Genomic DNA, 23,461 nt, shown 5'->3' on the forward strand with positions numbered 1-23,461 from the left:
TGATCTGTCTAATTGGTTTTGTGTGTGTTTTTTACATGATGTATTGCTGCAGTGATTTGCCACTCACATGTTTCTGTTTTTCTTTTCACTCAGCTGGTTACTGCTTCTTGATACGTCCTTGGAGTTGCTGCACTGCACAATAAATGAGAAACAAGAGAAGAGGTTTAGGATAAATATTGAATCAATATTTGTTGGTTGGCGTGGCCACAGACTGTGCATGATTCATAAATGTTCTGTAAAAAGATTTTAATTTTCTCAGCAAATGTTACTCCTATGAATTCAGTTTTCTGAATTTTTGGGGATGTACCCAATGTTCTTTAGAAGTCATAGAAATCTATGCAAAGGATAGATTTCCATGATCACACTTTATCTATGCTTACAGATTTTGGCAATAGGCAGAAAGTTAATATTTTGTGTGAGTACACCACCGTCCCAATGGCCCCATGTCCCTCCACTGTAAACAGTCATCTTTCAGCCAGTACCCGTTAGTACTCCACAGATTCACAGATTTTCTGTGGTATTAAGTTTCATTTCCTGGTGTGAATGCCAACAGATCCTGATTCCGGGAATCATAATGGCCCATATGTATGAACACGTTTTCCCATAGACACAGAATGGGTAAAACCCTTTGATACATATGGCCCAATGTCATTGGCATAAGCTGCTGCCTTGTTTCGCAAGCCTTAGGTGCACACAATGGTGTGGATTCGGCCCTCTGTTGTTAGGAAACACTTCTTGCTTTACAATCACACATCTCTGTGCATACACCCTTCTCTGCTCAGTACACACCCTCTATTTGTACAGTCCCTGTGCATACACATTCCTCTGCTCATTCTGTTGAAACAGTTTCATGTTACATTTTCAAACTTCTTACGTTCAGATTACAGTTATTTCAGATCATTAATTCCAGAGTACCATTGTATATATAGAGTAAGTTTCTACACATTTGTTGAGTCCATATTTATTTTAACTTTAAATGTTATTATGTATTTTCAAATTCTTTATCTATTAACATGTAGTTAATAATAAGCTGTACACCCGCTCTATATATGTATTACCTAGATTGACACTGGGTAGTTATAGTTAGGACTACATGACTACGTTTTTAATAGGAAATGGCTTTTTTGGTTTGCTAATAACTTTGGGCAGTTAAATGATTTTCACAAAGCTCTCCAGTAAGTGTGCTTTTTACCTCAGCTCCTTCATGGAAAGTTTCATGGTGATCCGTAAAGTGGGGCCAAGAAAAAGGGGTTGGGGTTCCCAAAAATGCAATTTCCCCATGAAATTTCCATAGGAATTTTTTTAAAGCACTACAGCCAAAATGGCTGAACTGAATGACACCAAATTTGCCAGAAAGCTAGATCTTGGCCGAGAAAACGTGCTATTTGTGATTTGGTGTAAATTCATTCAGTAGTTTTTGAAAAATTAGCAATTACAAACTGTGTTTATCTGGACCGTTGGGCTGAAATAATAATAAAAAAAAGTCATCTGATTGGCTAAGGTGCTTTTTCAGAGCAAGCACTCTGACTGGCTGGCCATAATAAGAAAAGAAATGTTACAGCAGCCATTACAGGACTCTGGGACTTTGTCCCGTGTCCTGAAAAAGTTTTTAAAAAAGGATATAAGGGGGCAGTGTAGGGCTAGCCTAACCCGCTACCTAGTCCTGTTGGGAGAGTGGTCCAGGGTTATTTTAAAAAATCAGTTTCGCCTCTATCCTGCTGTTGTCCAGCTGGATCACATTAAAAAAATGCATCTGTATCTTTTTGATCAATAAATGACCTCTGCAGTGGGCCTGGGGTCAAACATATATGTTTCTTTCAAATATGGTTAGGGGCGTGTGTGTGGGACTGACCTCCCTGCGTCAATGTTGGCCCAGGGGTCCGCATTCCCCCAGGGACTGATGCATTTATATGATACCAAGCCCCCACACCCCAAGGCGATTCTGGCCCCAGGGACCCCATCCTCCTGTGACTGCCGTATTTGTAGAAGGGGAAAATGTAATATAATTTGCTGTAACCCCCCATCCCCAAGCCACAGAAGGCTCCGGGGATCCAATCCCCCAGAGTCATTTCCAAATTAAGGAAGGGGAACGTGCAGCTCTCCTCCCCGTGATGCAAATCAGCCCAGAGACCTCATCCATTGAGACCAGATCCAAACAGTGTCCCAGGGAACTATAGCTGTAACTCGTGCCCTAAAGTAACTATAGCTCACACCCCCACCATGCAGAGTTGTCATCAATTATGTCATTTAAGATATTAAAGTGATTTTATAAGTGATGCCATAGAACAAGTCATGAGTGATGTAATATGTGAGGTCATAAGCAGCGCAAGGCAAGGGCGCAAGTTATAGTTTCTTTAGGGCATGAGTTGACATTACTATAACTGGTGAATTTCATGGGATTTTATTTGTTTAAAATGGTATGTTTGAACAGACATTTTCCTCTAACTATAACGTCCCTTCAGCCGTTGTTTTTTCATTGAAATCCTAAGGTTTCTTTAATACAAACTAACAAATTATTACAATACCTAACTATAACGTCACTTTATCTTTTGTTTTTTTCAGTGAATTTCTATTTTTTTAAATTTTAAGTAAGATGTGCATTACCATGCAGGGTATGTGTTTGGATGTAGGGCCTGTCTCCCTGCAGCCCCCCACATAGTTATAAAAAACTTTGGTGGCACCCTTGCCTCTTCTAGGGGCACCAACGGCAAGAAAATATATACTTGAAATAATCCCTAGGGCACCATGGGGAGCTCCATGGTAGGAGCAGTGAATAATAACGTGTAACTGGTGCCACTCATTTATTATTCATTTCCCCCCATTTTTTCATAATTTTCGACAATAATGGGGGTGGGCTTACTAGAATACAAGCATTAAGCCTGCCCCAGGGGATAGGGTTCCCAGGCCATTTTGAGGCTCAAGGAGGGGGACTACACACCTCTTCCCCTTTAATTAAATATTGGCCTTTGGGAATGGGGGCCACAGTGAGGCTCGGGGAGCCGAGCACCCCACTTCCCTTACATTAAATACCGCCATGGGGGATAGGGCCTCTGAGGCCTTGGCGAGCCTCAGGAAAGGGGACTGCACACCTCCCATCCCTTTCATTAAATATCAGCCCCCTGAGATGGGGTCCCTGGGTCTCAAAGTGGTGAGGGGGGGCCATGCACCCGCTCCCCATTTATTAAATATCAGCCAACGAGGACATGGTACCTCGGGCCTCAATGAGTTCGTAGAGGGATTTGCCATGCACCCCCTCCCCTTTAATTATCAGCCCTGGGGGATGGGGCCCCCGGGGCCTCAAAGGGGCTTTGGGTGGGGCACAGTTGGGTGCAGAGCACCTTGCGTAGGCTGGGCTCTTCAGCCAACCCCCACTGCATGGCCAAAGGCTGCACAGTGGGGGTTGGCAGCCCATAGAGGGTTGGGTGCATGCTTTTCATCTAGCTTCTCCTGCACATAGCCAAAAGCTTGCCTGACGCAATAATTATGAGCTCAAGTTTGATGTGACATTTAAAAATTACAAATGTTTTTAATAATCTAAGATATTAGAATGAATATTACAATACTCTTAAGACTAGGAAAGAGAGGACTATCAATATAGTACTATTTAGTTGTTGGAGCATGTGTTCATAATTAATTATGTTGCACATTTAGGTGTTGTAACTTATTGGTATAAATATTATGAGGTTGTAAGCATTGCTTTTGGTAATTCTGAGACAGGGTTTGCAGAGCTGTTGTGCAACTTATGGATTGCGGTCCTAAACATAACTTGTGAATTTCAGTGGTTTAATTTGGTTTAACTCTTATTTTTAAGTGAATGTCTGCAGTTTTATTAAAGTTGCATTAGGATGTTATAGCCAGAGCTAACCATAACTTACCATTAACCTTTGGTTTTTCAGAGAATGTGTGTGTGTGTGGGTGTATGACACACTCGTAAATGTGTAGTTGAACTTATTCCAGAGTTTCCATAGAAAGAACCTTTTTGTTTCGCGAGTATCTTTGGCGCTGTTTGAACAATCTGAAGAAAACTTTCCCAAAGCAATAATTATCCACCTCGGCTCTTTCATGGAAAGTCTTTTGCTGATCCATTAAATGGAGGGCCAATAAAAAGGGGGTTCCAAAATGTTGATTTCCCCTGTTAATTCTCATAGGAAACTTTGTTATCTGATACAAGAAAAATGGCTAGACAGAGCTACACCAAATTTGACAAAAAGTTTGAACTTTACTCAAAAAGCATGCTTTTTGTGATGTGGTGCAAATCCTTTTAGCTGTATTCAGGATAATAGGTGTCAAAGAGCGATAAGGCTTGTGCATGATGGTATCTGGCTGGTTGGCACAACGGGAGTCCAGCGATACCAAAAATTAAAAACATAGAACCTTCAAATTGGTTGAGGTAGCTTTTTTCCCATCTGCCAATTCAGTACATTGGTACCAGTTCCGTGGTACTGAGTGATCTGATTGGTGGCTGCAACTCTGAAGAAAATGTTGCAGCTGTCATTGCAGGACACAGAGAATCAGTCCTTGTGCCCTGAAAAAGTATTTTAAAAAGGTTATATGAATGAAACTTTTGGTGTGAACAGCTAAAGGCTGCATGCAGCTAAGGTGCTGGCTCTGGATTGCTTGAGGGGGTTTGGTGTATGCCCAAGTTTGACCAAAAACAACTGAAATTCACTGAAAAAAACACAAAGGTTAAAGTGATGTTATAGTTAGGTGTTGAAATGAGATGACAACTGCCATTTAAAACCTGAAAAACACTATAATTCACAAGGTATAGTTCACTGAGCTAACTATACCTTGACCACTGTCATGCACTGCTTATTACCTCACATATAACATCACTCACCACATGTTAAACTGATGAAAGCACTAATGATATCTCAAATGACATAATTGATGAAATCACTATTATCATCATTTTATCATTGAGACAGCATCATGTATGGTTTATAGGCTTGAAGTAATTCAACACGCTACACCCATGGCCAATTTTCTATCATCAATCATGTGACAAAGACACACAACATATCCTCTTAAAGATTTCACATGACCCATAATTTTAAGTCAAGAGGTTGACATGTGAGCCCACTGACTTAAACACAAGGGGTAGGACCTGGGTGACGCTGGGGCAGATGGTCGCAAAAAGGATTATTGCCAAGCATTGGGGAGCGACAGAGCCACCAAGGATCAATGCCTGGAAGCAGGACATGGACTGGTGTATGGCAAGGGAAAAAACGGTGTATGTGGCCCGCGGATGTCCTCGAAAATGGATACAGATATGGACTAAATGGAATGTATACCGTGGGAACATATGTAAGCCCCCACTGGCCCCCTCCTTAGATGAACAAGTAATGCTTTGCAGTCCCAGAATTGAGACAGCACAATAGTGTTAATACGCTGTTACACAACTGCTATAACTTGTGACCAATGCTGTACCCTGCAGGGAGACTATGTATGCCTGTATGCCACTATCTTATGTTACTTGGTTAATAAAAAGATTTAATTTAAAAAAAAAAAAGAGGTTGACATGTACGCATTTGCTACTGAAGATCCTGTCTGCCAGATCCTATGGAGTTTGCTAAAATACACAACATACATTCCTGAGATGATTACAATGGCATACAACCATATTTCCAGGCTCAACCCCAGTGTGAGTGAGATAAACCGCCTCTAAGTGTGACACCACTACATTCTACATTATTCAACAATCTACAACGCCTTAAAATCTTCAGCGAAGTTCTGAAAATAATCTACACCTTATAAAAGTCCTTGTTACGTAGAATTAGTCTATAACACGGTATTACAAATATTTAACATGGGTACATGCCAAATATCCACTAGTGTATAATCTATTGTCAACAGAAGCTTTGGCCATTCCCACAGATTTTATGCAATAGGCTTTGGGCTGAAACCACAACCTTCTGTGAACCGACATCAGGTGCGCTCACCATTTACCGTGTTTATCATGGAGTAACACTTTCAACCCAAATTTTAGTAATTTGTAAATGGGTGTGCCATATCACTTTTAACATGCATAACGCTACTTGTCTCAAAGGCTTACGCTATTTCCATGTTATTCCCCCACACATGTACACTTAGCAACACACTATGCTGTAAATGACTATAGTGTAATTCAACATGTCATAAATAATATACTATATGAGATCATAAGCATGCTTGGCAGAGGTGCAAGTTATAGGTTGGTCAGTAAACTATACTTTGTGAATTTCAGTGGTATTTTGTTTTTTAAACATTAGTTTTAATCTCAATCAATCATTCAATCAATCAATAATCTTTATTCAATCATACCAAAGTAGATCATAAAAGAGAGACATATTGAAAATACACATGGATAAAAAGACAATAAATAAGCTTTACATTTTGGCAGAGAATATTTTAAAAACAATGCCACAGTGTTAGCTAAATCTGTTAAAAACAAGCCACAATTACACCAATGAATATACTTTAGTACATTTGTTACAAAAAACAAAGAAAAACTAGTTTGGGACATAAAGTGCAATATCATATCATGGTACTTCACTTAGAACATACTCTTCCTCTGTCCTAAAATACTTTTCAGGAAGCAGCCAAATGCTTTACAGATGTCATATTATTCGAATTGCTGGAAAAAGAGCAAGGTGGCCCGACACTTGGTAAACTTATATCTTCGCAACAAGGGCAGTAAAAATCTCCTTGTGAAGGGAAGATAATATTTGCAGAAGAAAATGAAGTGCAGTAAGGACTGGGGTGATTACTCATTGCATGGGCAAATGCATTTATCTGCAGAAGACAATTGCCTTTGTGGTAAATATTGCCTCCAATGAATGGAACCTAGTCTGAACCTAGTCAGTACTCCCGCTGTTCCCCCCTCCCCGCTGCCCCACCTGCCCTGCCACCCTCATTCCCTACTAGCCACCACTGGTGTCTATTCATATGTATTCTGCACAAAAAGCAAATAAGGAGCAATCCCAGCAGACATCTGGATCATACAGTATTCTCTCACAGCTGGCTTCACTACTTCTACAGCTTCCCTTGTAGCCAGCCTGTGCTCAATAAAGCAATCCTTAACCCAATCTCTCAATTTTGTGATGTTCTCATTTTAATAAAAAAGATATGCACAACACAAGGCTAAGGATGTTTCTCATATATATTTTAGCCAAAAGATGTTAAGCCCATAATTGCAGGGAAGGCGGTCTCTAATGACTGCCCGGTTAATTTCTGCTTCCAAGTTCACCTAGATTAAGCACCAGAGTACAATGGGGCTGCATTTATAAGGTCTTGGACATATCCTAGGCCTAATTCCAAGAGCGAAGAAAAATGGGGAGTCGAAGGGGGAACCCCCAACAAGCGCCAACAAAATCTATTTTCTTCCACTTGGATAGCTCCTACGTCTCTACAGCTCTATGCCCCCATGTCGTAAGTCACAATCGAAAGACATTACTTTTTATAGATTTCCAAAATTGGTGCAACAGGTTTTTTTCCAGTGCAAGTCACAAGTGAAAAGTGGTTCTCACAGCAACCTATTTTAAGGAAGGGGGACCAAGAACAAGAACAAGCATCATCAAAAGCCAACCCAAGATATGGAAAGGAACTCGCCCAGTTCAGATTTCTTCCTACTATGCGTAAGGTACAAGTTTCAGTATTTCTTGGACCGCACACCATTATAAAGGTTTTCGAGAAATTGGTTTCCAGGTCGAGCCCCTTCATGAACACCACAAAGCTAGAAATCAACTTCCTAAGGCCATTTGCTGTACTGGTCAAAAGCACTGTGTCATCCGCATATAGTAAGGCGGGCATGGGTTTTTTATTAACATGTGGAACGTTTGCCCCAGCGGACACCAGGGTCCTTTCCAATTCATTATTATAGAGTAAAAATAAAATGGGGGCAAGTATGCAGCCTCGGCACACTCTGCGGTTGACTTTAAGATTGGAGTCCACTTGCCATTGTCCCTAAATCTAACTGAAACTGAGAAACCCTGGTGTAGGAGTCTTAAGAGAGAAACCAAGTTCACCTCAAAGCCCATGGACACAAGAATATCCCATAGTTTGTATCTGTTGACACAATCAAAAGCACTTGATAGGTCCATGAATGCAAGATGAATGGAAGTGCCCTTTGCATAATTGTATTTGGCCACACGGAGATGTACATTGAGACACCTTTCAGTTGTCCCAAGAACCTTCCTAAAGCCATATTGAGCCTAGAAAACAATATTACTCTCCCTTAGCCAATAAAGGAGTTGTTCCAAAATGACTCTGCCAACTGCTGACTACCAGGTTAATGACTAGCCTCATGTCGGCATAGCACCAGACCAACCTATGCCCAGCATCTTTAGTAGTCAGTACCTGGCTACAACCTGCAGTGGTGTGCTGACTCTTCAAGGGAATTGTGATTTGACATAGTAGGGGCTTATGATCACTATAGATTGAGGCAGGCACCTCACCCCGTTATCAGTGGCTGCAAATTCCGAGAGGAGAAAGCATAATCAATCATTGTCCCACTTCCCCTCCCAAGTAATGTTGGGATCGCTGATGTGGGAGTTGCGGCCACACTTTCTAAATCAAAGGATGCCAAATAAGTCTACAAGTGATGCCTCCAAGAAACCATCGCAATGAGATCTACTTTTTTTGGTGATAGAGAAGGTATGGTGCCCAACTTGTCATTAAAGTCACCAGCCAAAAGAAGGTTAAAAGGTCTACCTGCCTGTGACACATTCTCAGCTAGGGAACCGATTAAAGAAAAGAGTCTCTGTAAATTCAAATTGCCCTTAGTTCAAAACCCAATTTTGCTTCCCATCGAAGGTCAAAGGCCTGCACCACATCTCTTTCTGTAGCGATGGACAGATTTTACATCCAATGTTAACTTTAAACCAGGCTAACAAACCCCCTTTGCACGACCCATGGGAGAAGGAGAGACAGGGAGGTTAAACACATAAACCCATCAAATGCAATCTTGTTCAGCACTCACGTTTCCTGCATAAACACAATATCATAATCATTAATAAAGGTCTGCCAACCCTCAATTTGTAGTTTCGACGTCAGACCGGCAACGTCCCAGCTAAGGAATTTTAAAGTCATGCCTTCCACATCCATGGGTGAGCCAGTCTCGCCCTCCGTTATACCTTTACAAATCAACACAAAAAGGTGTAAGTCAGAGTTGTCTCAAATAAACCTTGGTCCAACCGAGGAGATAGATGACTTCAACTAGAGTCCCCCCACAGGAAGTCTTTCTCACCCAACGGATATTGTGCAGCAGGGGCACAGACATTATTACTCCCTTGCTTACCCACTGTCACAGAATTGCACCCAGATTTCCCAGTATACAAACTTGCTGAGCCGTCATCACTTTGCAAAGATCCCTGAGCTACCAGCAATGGGAGGGTGGTCGCATAACTTCAGGGGCTATGAGTCTAAGGAGTATTAGCCCCACAATCAGCATCATCAGCACAATCACTCTCCCTACAAGGATGTCAGTCAATGTCTTCCAAAACTGCGAGGGCCGAAAACCTGTTTTTGAGAGGTGGGTAGAAATGCAATTGCAGCCTGGGGGGGGGGGGGGGGGGATTGATTAAGGGCTTGAGCCCAATTGTTCCTGACCACGGCTGGGGCTAAGTGTTCATAAAAGAAGACCAGTGGCAGAATCCTGATCAGACTTGATTTGACTATACCAGCTGTAGCTAATGCCAGAACTTCACCTGTGATCAGGGTGTTATGTACATTATTTATTATGGTCTCACCAGGAAATTGCTTCTCTTGGAGTCCAATACCCTCACCCACCGCACAAAAAGGATCTAAACAAAATGGATAGTTTTAATCTCATTTCAATACCTAAGTATAACGTCATTTATATACATATAAGTTGAGCCTTGGGGCTTTAATATTGTGTCCCATGCTAAAGACACCCAATTGATGCTTGCCTTTCAGCAACTAGCTGATTCTGAAGTAGCAAATGTTCAGGGCTGTCTTTATACCGTCGTCAAATTGATGGGCAGTAGCTGTCTGAAGCTGAATTTAGACAAGTCGGAAATTTTGATCTTTGGTGAGTTGGACCCCGTGGACATTAGAAGATTATGGACCTCTGGTTTGGGTGGCCTCCTATAGCTGCTGCCATGGACAAACATTGAAGGGTTACATTCAACAGGGATTTATCCTTTCTACTGCAAGTTCAGTCCTTGATGGCCACCTGTTTTTATTCATTGTTATTTTCCGCGAGAACAATACAACACAACATACCACCATTACACTCGTATCAGTGTCCTGAGTAAACGAACAGGCCTGCATACTAAGGCGCGGGACAAGTCTATTGTGGAGTAGCCTGGAGTTGGGTCCCCCCCATGTCCGATATCGGTCCCAGGTTCCCCTCTTCTCAGTTGTCTCAGTGCACCCCTCTACCCGGGGGGACCCTGAGGGGGGCCACGCTAGTCCAGTTCAGGCCATGGTGTGCCTGCCATTGTCCCTACAATTTCTGAAATTTCCTCGGGCAGCCCCAAGCCTCATAGACCACTCTTTCGGCTTCTATACAATGCATCATACCTTTTTTCCACTGGGTACCTGTGTGGGGATCAGGGCTTCCCCATGTACTGGCTATGTCCCTTTTGGCTACATAGAAGACCAGTACACAGAATGTGACCTTCTGCCTGGGAATGTCAACATCTCCCGGTATTCCTAAAAGTGTAAACTGTGGTATAAAATGGGGGTAAGCCTCCAAGGTTAGCTTAGCAACTACCCCCTTCCAGTATGTCTGTATATATGGGCCGGACAATAGAATATGAAAAGAGGTGCCCCTCTCCACCTCACACAATTGGGGTTCCCTGCTCACCCTATTGTGCACATCCATGGTCTGGAGTAATATGTCCTGTGCAGGACCTTGAGTTGTATAAACCTATGACTAGTTTTTATTGCCACTTCCCGTGGATGCATCAATGCTACCTCCCAATTTGCATCTTTTATGGGGCCCAAGTCCATTTCCAACTGGCTCTCAATGGCCAGAGGTTGTCCGGTCTGTTATTTAGGAGGGTGCAATAGGTTAAGAAAAGAGGCCAAGAGGGCAGGTCGTCCCGAAGTATCCTTTCTAGGGGGCTACTGCCTTCCAGCTCATCCCACTGTATACCCTCCACCTGCAGGGCATGACATTTTTGGATATATATCGATAGACCTAAGTGTCTTAGGAGGTCATATTCGGCCTGTAGATCCTGGAAGGATTTAATCCCTTCCTTCCCTCCCAGATCCTTGAGTGTGGAGATCCCAATCTAGTCCCACAGATTCAACTTGGGCAGCTCCCTGAACTCTCTCAGAGAGTCACTGATCCGCAGTGGGGTGAACTGGGAGAGCCTGCCCCTCCAGCCCAGGTTGGTCGCTGCCTTTTCCCTGGCCACTAGGGCACTTTTCCTGGGCCCCAACGGCCGTGATCTAAACATCTTCCTCTAAATGTAGTGCATATGGGATTTGACCTCCATTATCGATCTTTCCAGCAGTGTTCCTGGATCAGATCTCCCTTCTTTCATTCCCAGCCAAGGTACTGGTAAAGATTATCAAACTCACAGCACACCTGGAGCAGAACCAGCTACTTGATGCCTCCCAATCCAGCTTCTGCAGCAATCACAGCACCGAGACTGCCCTGATTGCAGCCACCGATGACATCCAAACCCTCCTCGACTGAGGAGAAACAGCAGCCCTGATCCTCCTAGACCTCTCGGCAGCCTTCAACACCATATCCCACCACACACTGATAGAAAGACTTTGGAACATCAGCATCAAAGGGGACTCGATCAGATGGATCACCTCCTTCCTCACTGGAAGAACACGGAAGACCCCCTACCACATTTCACCTCCCAACCCAAGGTTATTGTCTGTGGTGTCCCCCAGTGCTCATCCCTTAATCCCACTCTCTTCAACACATACATGACCTTGCTGGCCAACATCGTCAGGTTTCACAACCTCAACATTATATCCTATGCATACGACACTCAACTCACCCTCTCACTCCCTGATGACCCTAACACCACCAGGACCAACTTCCACTGATGCATGACAAGAGACGCCAACTGGATGAAGTACAACTGCCTAAAGCTGAAGACAGACAAGACGGAATTACTGATCTTTGGCAACAACAGCAACCCATGGAACAACACCTGGTGGCCATCAGACCTAGGGCAAACACCTACCTCCATCGCCAGAAACCTCGGAATCATCATTTACAAAAAGCTTATCATGAAATCACAGATCAACACTGTCTCCTCCACCTCCTTCTTCACTCTACGCATGCTGTGTAAGATCTCTAAATGGCTTCTCCTGCACACAAGATGCACCTTAACACAGGCCCTCATCACCTTCCGACCCAACTACGGCAATGCTTTCTATGTAGGAATCGCTGCACAGCTCCTACAGAAACTTCAAACCATACAGAACGCCGCAGCCAGGCTCATCCTTGACCTCCCTAGTGGATCCACATCACACATCACACCCCACCTCAGGCAACTCCACTGGCTCCCCGTACAGAAGAGATGGCAATTAAAGCTGCTTACCCACACACACAAGGCTCTACACAACCAAGGACTTGCCTACATCACCCACTGCTTGAACTTGCATCAACCGTCAAGAGGATTACACTCCGCCTCTCTTTCACTAGCCTACACTCCCCAGATCTACCGAAGCAGAAGTGGCGGACGATCCTTCTCCTACATCACAGCAAAGAGCTGGAAGAGCCTCCCCTCGCTGCTCCGGACCATCACCTCAAATCCAGAATTCCAACGGGCCCTCAAGACCAGGCTGTTTGAATTAAACTCCAGGACCAGCAAGTGCCTGGATAGCCTATCAGGTGATTAGTAGCACTATATAAAACCTGCTTGAATGATTGAGACATCCATAACTGTGTTAAAATTCCCTCCTACCATGTGGAAGTCTGCAGCCACTTCCAGCAACATAGGACTCAAGGCCTCAAACACCTCTCCTTAGAGAATGAGGGGCGAGTAGACACTAAACACCAATTGCTTTTCCTTGCTCTATTCCCCAGTACCCCCACAAACCTCCCCAATGGGTCGTGACATATTTTTGTGACCTGGAAGGGGGGATTATTTTTCACCAAGATAGCAACCCGCGTTGATCCTTTGGTATACCTAGTGTGGACCAGTAGGGTGCCAGTACCTCTGTTAATACATTGGCACTGGTTGCCAAACAGGTGAGACTCTTGGAGCAACGCAATGTCCAGGGCCGTTAATGTTCTATGAGAGGATTGCCAGCCAGTGTGCCTCTGTCGTAACTGGGGGAGCCCTACAATTTCTCACCCCAGTACTGCTCCTTTCCGCCCCATCAAAGGCCGCTGTTGGACCTGCACTTTTTGGACTGGACGTCTGTGGGTCTATCTTGACACTGGGCCTGTCCTCTATTCCCCCTGCCACCTCCTGATGCAAGGGGGTCTCAGGCACCCTCACTGTCCCTTGTTGTGTCTGCTCCAGTAAGTGGTCACGTTTTGGTGGTGTAAAACATGAAACAAGAAACCCAACCTACACCCCTACACTGAAGTAGAAAAGAAACTCTTACCAACGCCAGGTGGAACACAATCTGGAAACAAAACTCACCCCTCCCTACACTCTACCATGGAAGTATGTGTCACCCCTTCTTGCAACGCCCCCAATATGCCATTGCCAAAACAAACTCTTGTGTACGGTGGGTGTCTCTTATTGACTCTTGTTGTCTATCCCATGTATGTGGGGTGACTACCCCCATATTGCGCCTGTCCAGATGACCAGAGTGTCAGGTAGGGTGCCCTCTTACCTCAATACTGGCTTGGGATCAGAATGTAAGACCAAGGCCGCATTTTCCATGGACCCTCTCAACATCTGCCTTCCCTCCTGACAGTGAAGAATCCCTATGGGGATTGGGTGCCTGGGGCCAAATATGGCCCAGAAAGGGGGTCTGGGCACCCTTATTCAAATGTGGCTGAGCCCCAGGGATTGGGGTCCCCAGGGCTGAAAACAGCCTGGGTGCTATGTGGCCCCCCCACCCCCATTCAAAAATGGCCTGGCCACTTACACACCCATTTGCGCCCTCCAAGACCCACTCACAGACACTCACACAGCCAGTAACAGACCCACTCAGACACTCACACACCCAGTAACAGACCCACTCAGACACTCACACACCCACCCACAGACTTTCTAACAAACTCATGCACCCACTCACAGACCCACTCAGAGAGTCACGCACCCACTCAAAGACCCACTCAGGCTCACGCACCCAATCAAAGACCCACTCAGGCTCACACACTCACTCACAGACCCACTCAGACACTCACATACCCACTTAGACATTTGGGCTTCCACTCACACACCCACTCACAGGCCCACTCAGGCTCACTCACCCACTCACAGACCCATTCAGAGACTCACACACTCACTCACAGACTGACTCCCACACTTATAGAGGCACTCACAATCCAACTCAGACACTCTCACACCTACTCACATTCACTCTCACACCTACTCACAGACCCAATCACACCTGCTTACAGACCCACTGAGAAACTCATGCACCCACTTAGACACTCATGCGCACACTCACAGACCCACTCAGACACTCATGGACCCACTCATACACCCATTGAGACACTCACACACCTACTGAGACCCTTCTGCACTCATTCACACACTCTCTCTCAAAGGTTACAGGTTACAGTTAGAAAATAAAATAAAAAAACCTTAGAATTCACTGAGAAAACTAAAGGTTACAGGGATGTTATAGTTAGGAAAACGAATTTTAAAAGCCATAGAAATTCACTGAACAAACCAAAGGTTACAGGGATGTTATAGTTAGGCTCATATTTCCCTCGTACAAAACCAGTGAAATTCAGCAGTTATATTTACCTGAGTTAACTATAACTTATGTCCCCCCAAAGCACTGCTTATAATAACCTTACATATTGCACCACTTATGACATGGTCAGTGACATCACTTGGTAATCCTAGACAGGACAATCGACCACTCAGAGTGGGGAGACCATCTCTGTGACTAGGCTACCTCATGGTCGATGGGCCACCAGGTCAAATGATTCTACCAGGGAACCTGCTGATGCTTCATCCTGTGGAATACCTGCTCTTTGCCCTCCTCTCAATGAGGCAGGCATGCCATGACTTTGGTGGGGTGGGAGCCCTGCCAGTTTATTGTGGGGGCTCTTCCTCCACAAAACTCTAATTAAGGCTCATTGTATCTCAAACGCCTGCTACACAGGACACCATTGCATATTCTTAGAACGCTTATTCTTTTTCAGGATACCCAGCTCTCGATTCTCCTCCATTGAAGCAGTTGAGCTCTACTTTATAGGAGAACTTATAAAAGTAATGTCTAAGATCTTACCATTCTCGGGCTATTGAAGGGGGAAAAAGAAGGGGCAAAAGGATCACTCTTGGTCTCAGTCACTGGATCCAGAAGGGGTTGTTCAGCGAGGGAGCTGACTGAGATGTCCTGGTAGACTAATTCCTGTGGCATCAAGCTCTCACGTGACCTGGTCTTGGAGTCTTTCTCTTTTGCCATGTTGCGCCGTGGGGTCGTATTCTTTCGAAGTAAAAAGCAGTCACACAATCCAGAGGGCATCTTGGAGCACTTGGTGGGGGCAATGGCAAGAATGCCAATCCAACCTTTGGTTACAAAAGATAGGCACCACAGTAAAGCTCAGAAAATTAACCACCAGCCAGTGGAAAGTAGAACATTGTTATATCTTGTAGAGAAGAACATTCCCTATTGTAGTTTGACATAGAAGACGTACCAAGGAAAAGGACCAAAGAAAGAAGATAGAAATGTTGAAAATGAAAGAACAAATAATAAAAAGAATTTATAAAAAAAAGAAAATGAATGAACAAGAGGTTAAGGTGAAAAACATCAAGCAATGAGGGTAAACATGAACAGAAGCAATGAAGGAGTGTAGAGATGAAAAGCACCAAGGAATGAGATCGGAGATGGAGAGAATTAAAAAACAAGAGTAGACTGAGCAGGACAAGGAATTAGGCTTTGAGATTAAGAGCATGCAAGAATGATTGTGGCGCGATGGAGAGGCCTAAGGAGCAAGGGTAGATTGGACAAGTCCAAGGAAGAAGGATTGAGATGAACAGCAACAAAGAATGAGGGCAGAGGTGAAGAGGACCAAGGAGCAGGGGTAGAGGGAAAAGACACAAGGGGTTTTGTGGTCAACAGCGCCAAGAAAAGAGGCTAGTGATAAGGGTAGTGGTTCGGGAGATAAAAGGAATGAAACCAAGAGGGGCGCATGGACAGGACCGATGAATGAACACTGAAATTATTTATACCAAGGAAGGTGGGGCGATATTAACAGGACCAACATAGAAGCATAGTGAAGAACTGAGCCAAGGATTGAGAAAGGACATGGGCACAGCAGTGTGAGGATGGTAGAGATCTGGAGGATCAAGATGGAACATGGCTAGGACGAACATGAAGAAATGGGGTAAAAGATAAACAGAGCCAAAGAATGGCCGCAAAATGAGGATTGCAATAGGAGCCATCACAGAATCGTGATAGTGGTGGAAAGGATGACAAAAGATTCACCAGAGACAAGACAGAGATTTACAGAAACAAAAAACAAGCATTGGCATAGTCAATAGGTCTCGCCTTTGGAACCTTATAAGTGTTTAGCCATGCAACAGTTGCATAACTAAATACTTATAAGGTCCCAAAAGCGAGACCCATTGGCTATGCAAAGCGGTAAAAGTAAGAGCTGAAGAGTGATAAAACCAAGACATACATTTTATGATACAGATAAAGAGGACTAAGAAATGAGGCAGCGAAGAATATAACCAAGAAACAATGGCAGAAGTGAACTGGACCAGGGAACAAGGTTAGAGGTGGCTAGAACAAAGGGAAAAATAAAAAGATAAAGGAATGAAGGTAGTGCTGGATATAGTGGTGGAATGAGGAAAAAGATGGACTTGACAAAGCAATGAGAGTAGATGTGGACATGACCAAATAAGGAGTTTTACATAGCAGAAGGACTAAGGAAATATGGTTAGAGATGAATGCGAACAAGAAATTAAGATAGTACTGGGCTTAATAAAGGTAAGAGGGTAGTGATAAACAGGAACATAACATAGAGTCTTGTACTCTCTAACCTCATTCATTAGTCCTGTCCATCTCAACCCAAATCCTTTGGTTGTGCTAATCTAAGCACTCATTCTGCTGTACAGATGCAGATGTCTATAAATAAGGGCAATGATTAACAGAACCCTTGACAAGTGCAAAAATACATACAAAGGCAGGCCAACAGAGAGGATAGGGCAAAGTGAGGAGGGGAGAGATAGACAGCACCAAGGAAGCAATGTACGCCAACCTCACCCTGGCAGAGGTCCCCTGCATCTGCACAAACAGAACAGGCGGGAGAGCCTTCTCCTACATCGCAGCCAAGACCTGGGACGAACTCCCCGTGAACATCAGACGCTCCCCAACCCTACACACCTTCAGGAAGGACCTCAAGACCTGGCTCTTTGACTGATCCGGAGCTGACCCCCCCCTCCAGCGCCTTGAGACCCTCACGGGTGAGTAGTGCGCTAATTAAACCCCTGATTGATTGATTGATTGAATGTAGAGATAGACATGACCAAGTAATGAGTGTAGAGGAAAAATACAAAAGAGAGGAGTTGACCTAACGGCTAGGGCGCTTGACCTCGGACCTGGGGAACTGGGTTCGAGTCTCGGTAATGACGCTGAACTTCCTGTGATTCTGGGCAAATCACTTAATCTCCCCGTGACTAACAAAAAATTATGTGTGTCCTCATGTAACGTAACTGGTGCTATGAAAAGCGCTCTGATACCTGATTGGATTCGGGTCAAGTTCGCGCTATATAAAACTCTGCAAAAAAAAGAAAAAAAAAGAAGTGTAAAACTAGATAGATCATGGAACTAGGCCTGGGCGTGAAATTCTGCTCCGCTTGCTCAGTTTGTGGATTTTTTCCTATTCTGCGCTCCATGTAGCGCACGGAGTTTGGAAAAACTCATAGAGCGGAGTTGTTTCCTCGCTTGTGCTCGCCAGCATTAAGTTGGCGAGCGTGATCGAGGAAAATCTTACTCCAGACCACCTCCCGTGCAGATTTCTCAACACGGGCAGCCGTGGATGGCTTCTACCACTCACGTTGCAAAGCCTTTCGTTCACGTTGAGGAAGCTGCAGCTCAGTTGCACATCTACTCGAGTGGCAGAAAGAAGCAGCACCCTCTTGTGCTGCGCATGGTGCCATTCGCACTGATTTTCCAGGGCCGGACAAACACCCAGCGCTAAAAATCAGTGCGAAAGGCAAGAACTCTTGCAGAACTCCGTGTAGCATGCCAGAGTTTTTTTGGTAATGCGGAATTCCGCAAACTCTCTCAAGGCCTACATAGAATAAGATTACAGATGAGCAAGCGTAGAGATGGAAATAAACAAGGAACCAGAATAAATTTGATGATGAATAATAAAATGAAACAGGAGCAAGGAACAAGGAACAAGGGTAGAGATGGGCAAGGTTGACAAATTAGTGTAAAAACAGACAAGATCATGAAACAAGGATAGAGCGAACAGGTCCATGAAATGAGGCTGGAGATGTGCATGGTCACTGAATCTTGTTATACAACTATGGAATTAGGGCAAGGAGAGACAGAACAAAGGCGCCAGAATACAGAACTAGCAAACTAAGAAAGAAAGCAGAGATGAACCGGACCAGGAAACAAGGGTAGCGATCTAGAGACCTAAAAACAGAAAGTAGAAATAAACATGAACAAGGAAGAAGGCAGAGATAAACAGGATCAACGGACGAAGGTAGAAATAAGGAGGAGACAGAATAAGGGAGGGAATGAAGATTACCAGGGCAAAAGAATGTGGTTACAAATAAACAAAACATATGAATGAAGGTTTAGATGTATAGGGCAAAGAAATGGGTGATGTGTAAGTACTGGGAAGACTAAAAGGAGCTGAGAGATTCAGAAGGGTAACAAATTAGGGTAGATATAGCTATGCCAAGTAGCAAGAGTAGAGATAGAAGCAACCAAGGCATAGGAATAGTGAAAGATGCAATCAGTCAATGTATCTCATGATAGACACAAACAAGTAATGAGGTAGCAGTAGAGATAACCAAGGAATAAGTGTTGTGAAAGACATAACCAAAGGATGGGGCTAGTGATAGACACAACCAATGAACACAACTTTCAGCATCACCCCACAACATGACCCATTCTCAGCCACTCAGGGCTCACCAAAGGACTGTGATGAGCTATAAAAGGACCCAGCACCCTCCCTGAGGCACACTACCACAATTCCTAATAATCCTACACCATCGGACTGATTGCCTTCCAATCAGAGCCCATTAAAGGACTACAAAAAAAAACTTTCCAGAGAGTGGCCTTTCACCTCGATTCCCTTAGCTGAAGGCAGACGAAGACAAGGGTGTTACTTGTGTGAACCTGTTATGGCCAAATAACACCTATGGCCTGAATCCTAGTTACTTACTGAAAGAGCAGCAAATATCTGCAAGGTAATGATTTATCATGCACTACAACCAGTCTCCTTCCCTGTCTGTCCCCGCAACCACACACTGAACAAGACAAGAATAAAGTCCTTTCACCACATTAATCCTACACACAGTTGTAACTTCACAAATGTTCCACTAACTACGAGGAACCCACAAATGACCAAGCGCATACTCCATGCAATGCTTATTAATGTGTCGTCTTTATGTTACATAAAGCGATGACCTCTTAAAGCCTGCGATGCACTCTTCAGCACAGAAATATGGTTCATCCCAACAACATCCTTACACGTCCTAGAAATCCTGGTTTCACAGCTACAACATTTATTGTGCTGATCATGTGCACAACAAATGTGGAAGACTTTCTGTCTTTTACAAGGTGTCCTTGGCCTGCAACATGGGTGAAGAGGCTACGCTCGACTTGATGGAGCTCCTCACAAGTGCCCTCCTGCTGTCTGCAACCCTGTTTAGTATATTCTCTTCTTCAATCCCCCAGTACAAAACCTAGACCTACTCACCACCTGATCCATGCAACACACACTTAACAACCTCCTTAGAAACGTCATGCTCCACAGAAATGTAAGCTCCAAGAAAACAAGACACCCTTCTCACCATCACTGACTAGCTGAACATTTTGTGATCCAAATCCTCTTGCTTCGAAGTCAACCAATACATCATGGCTAACCCAATGGAGAATGGCAAACTTTTAGATTATTCTCCATCAACAATCTACAGCACAAATGTATTTTCCTTCCCATCACAATCCCAAAATCCCAAAGCATCCCCATGTACCAATAGAAACAGATCAGTGCAATCCAAAACCATCAGCACTTTAGTTCCCCAAATGCCTCTCTGACAACAAGAGCACCATTTGCAAACATGAGAGAAAGTGGAAGCAGATCCCATAATAAACTTACCCTACTAAAATCCCTCTGACCAACACTCATCACTATAGCCAAAACTACACCAACAGCAGCAATAACGCATCCAACAGATGCAGAACGCTCTTCAAGATAATCAAGGAAAACACCAGTTCCCTCCCTGACTCACTTGCGACATGCTCCATATACATGAACAATCAGATCAACGTATTTAGTGAAAAATACAACATATCTAACAACACATCAAAAGTACCAAGCCTGCTTCTCTTCTACAGTCCACCTCACTATGCAACATCCTGTAATAAATGTCCTTCAACCAGTGGCGGCTGGGAACCACTGCGAGTGGGGGGAAGGGGCCAGGAAATTACATTAAATAAATAAATGAAATAAAAAGTTACTTACCACACAGCAGCCATCCTCCTCGCTCCGGTCCTCTTCTTCTCGGTGACATCAGGGCCAAAGCCAACTCCCATAACCAATCCTGGCACTTCTTTCATGCTCTTAATCAGTATGCGAGAAGCGCCAGGATTGGAGGGAGTGGCCTCTGTCGGCGAACACGAGGGCACTGGACACTTGCACTTGCTCTCAACCCAGCTGTCTTAAGACATCTGGGTTGAGAGGTTTAAAGTTCGTATGTCTGGCTGACCATTGCAAGACGGACGGCCAAAGGGACATGCGCACTTTAAACAGTGCACAGGCAGCCCTCTGCCCACCATTTCTCCCTGCTGCCACTCAGCAGCCCCCACCCCGTCCAGGCACTGGGTTTGGGATGGTGTAACAAAAAATAAAATAGTAATGAATTAACTTCTCTCTCACAGACCTCATAAACATAATCTGCTGCCTCGAAGTCCAGTGCTGTGAAGAATATGCCTTACATTGGTCTTTATCAAAGCCCTCATTGGAAAACCACTCTCAGCACATCCCTTACGCAAGGCATCTTCCCAAAATCCCTCAAGAGTGACCAGGTCTTCCCACTCCTCAGGAAATGCACTTTAGATCCTCTTGACTACACATGAACACCAACTATTTCCTTCCTGATTAGCAACCAGGCTTCAGGTCATGCTGCAGCTCAGAAACAGACACCTTGCAGATAGTAAACAATCCCATCATAACCACAAATAAAGTTAAGTCCTGTCTCCTTATACTTATACTTATAAACCTATCAGCTGCCTTTGGCACCATCAGCCGTGTCCTTTTCAATCACACCCTAAAGTCTCATAATATGTTCACCTGTAATATCCTTTACTGTCTCTCCTCCTACTCATCAAACAACACCAATGTGTCCACTTGGGCAAGTTAAGCTCCCAGAAGCACCCTGTTGCCTGCAGTGTTGCACAGTGACCCATCCCGTTCCCCATTACCTTGAACCGCTACATCAAGCCCCATAGATTCCTACTCATAATAGCAGCATGAAGATATACAAATACATCAATGTCACACCACTCCATATGAAAGTCTCCTCTAACCTTGACATTCACATAGCTAACCACAAAGGTAACTTATTTGTGTGAGTAATTTACACGTGTAATTTACTTTTACACTTTTGATTAACTTTACTACTTTTTGGTATTCAGAAAATCAGAGTGTAAATTTGCTCAAAGGTAAAGACATACAGCTCTCCCCCTCCTTAAAAAGTGTAAGCCGCCGCGAGCCTGTGGGAGGCTATGAAGCCCACCTTACGGGGAGTTGACATATCTTGGTGTGCGGCGGCCCGAAGAAAGCGTAGGGAGGCACTGGTTCAGGGGGAGGCGACAGTGGAGGAACTCGAGCGTCGGTGCCGTGGGGACGGGAGGGAGCGAAATGTGCGGCAATTGTTGTATGCGCAGCAGACATCGGCTGCCCTGTTGCTTGACGAGGCTAGGCAAATCTGGCTGGCAACGCGCAGCCGAGTGTATCAATGGGGGGACAAGTCTAGCAAAATGTTGCACCGTCTCTGTCAGGGCACCTTCCAGGCCCAGGAATTGCCAGGCATTCGGGACTCGGCAGGACGGCCGATTACAGATCCCCCGGCTTTGGCCGCGAACTTTGCTGCCTACTTTGCGGGGCTATACGCCCCGCGGGAATGCTTACCAGGTGCCACTATAGATAAGTTTCTCACGGACCTACCTCCAACTGGGGTGTCCGACGAGGTGAGGGACCAGTTGGAGGCCCCCTTGACCGATGAGGAGCTGGGGGTGGCGCTGGGGGAGGCGCTGGGGGAGCTCAACCCGGGCAAGGCCCCGGGACCCAACGGGTTTCCCTGCGAATTCTTCCGCCGGTATCGCACGCAAGTGATCCCGTATTGTCGGGCAGTGGTCGAGGAGGCCAGAGATAGGGGGGTGCTCCCGGCAGACTGGAGACACACGGAAATTGTGGTTTTCCATAAGCCGGCCGACTCCCGGACCAACACGCCTCCTATCGCCCCATTTCCCTTTTAAATGTGGAGGCCAAAATGTTGGCGAAAGCATTGGTGAACCGTCTCGTGCCACATATCACCACCTTAGTGCATCCGGACCAGGCGGGATTCATGCCTCAACGGGCAACCAGACATAACATATGGAGGGCGCAGGTGGCAGTCGCGGCCGTACAAAAGATGGGACAGCCGGCGGCCTTGCTGCTGGCGGACATGGATAAAGCGTTTGACTCCCTCAGCTGGGTTTATCTCTTCGCATTGCTCCGCAGACTTAATCTGGGTCCCCGGTTTCTGTTTTACATAACGCTCCTGTACACGGACCTCACGGCGGCGGTGCGAGTAGGGGGGGCGACCTCTCCTACTTTCTCCTTGGGACGTGGAACGAGGCAGGGATGCCCTTTGTCCCCATATCTTTTCGCTCTTGCTATGGAGCCGCTAGCTAGGTGGATACGCATAGAAGCGCAGGTTCGGGGGTTTGAATGGGCCACGGGCCTGTCCGATCGGATTGCGCTATATGCAGACGATGTTCTCCTTTTTCTTACGGATGTGGACAGGACTGGGCCACGGCTCCTGCGCATTATGCAGGTTTTCGGGGAAACGTCAGGCTTGTACATGAACCCTCGCAAGTCCACCTTGTGGGCGCTGGGTGAGCGCACGAAAATGGGGGCGTGGGCCTCTTCAGTTCAGTTGGCGTTGGGGGGACT

General features: G+C 45.1%; 1 protein-coding gene across 2 annotated transcripts in view; it reads right to left on the reverse strand.

The window, feature by feature from the left end:
* Positions 1-23,461, reverse strand: part of LOC146832975 (regulator of G protein signaling 5-like) — a 74,106-nt gene that overhangs the window by 43,394 nt on the left and 7,251 nt on the right. For both annotated transcript variants that reach the window (XM_085600518.1, XM_085600519.1), the window contains exons 2-3: positions 15,343-15,623; positions 68-132 (exon numbers count right to left, since the gene is read on the reverse strand). In XM_085600518.1, the coding sequence (XP_085456644.1) occupies positions 68-132; positions 15,343-15,579 (302 nt within the window). In that variant the 5' untranslated portion in view covers positions 15,580-15,623. The remainder of the gene's footprint in view (positions 1-67; positions 133-15,342; positions 15,624-23,461) is intronic.

The sequence above is a fragment of the Triturus cristatus genome, chromosome 4_2, assembly GCF_964204655.1.
Source record: "Triturus cristatus chromosome 4_2, aTriCri1.1, whole genome shotgun sequence".
NCBI lineage: Eukaryota > Metazoa > Chordata > Amphibia > Caudata > Salamandridae > Triturus > Triturus cristatus.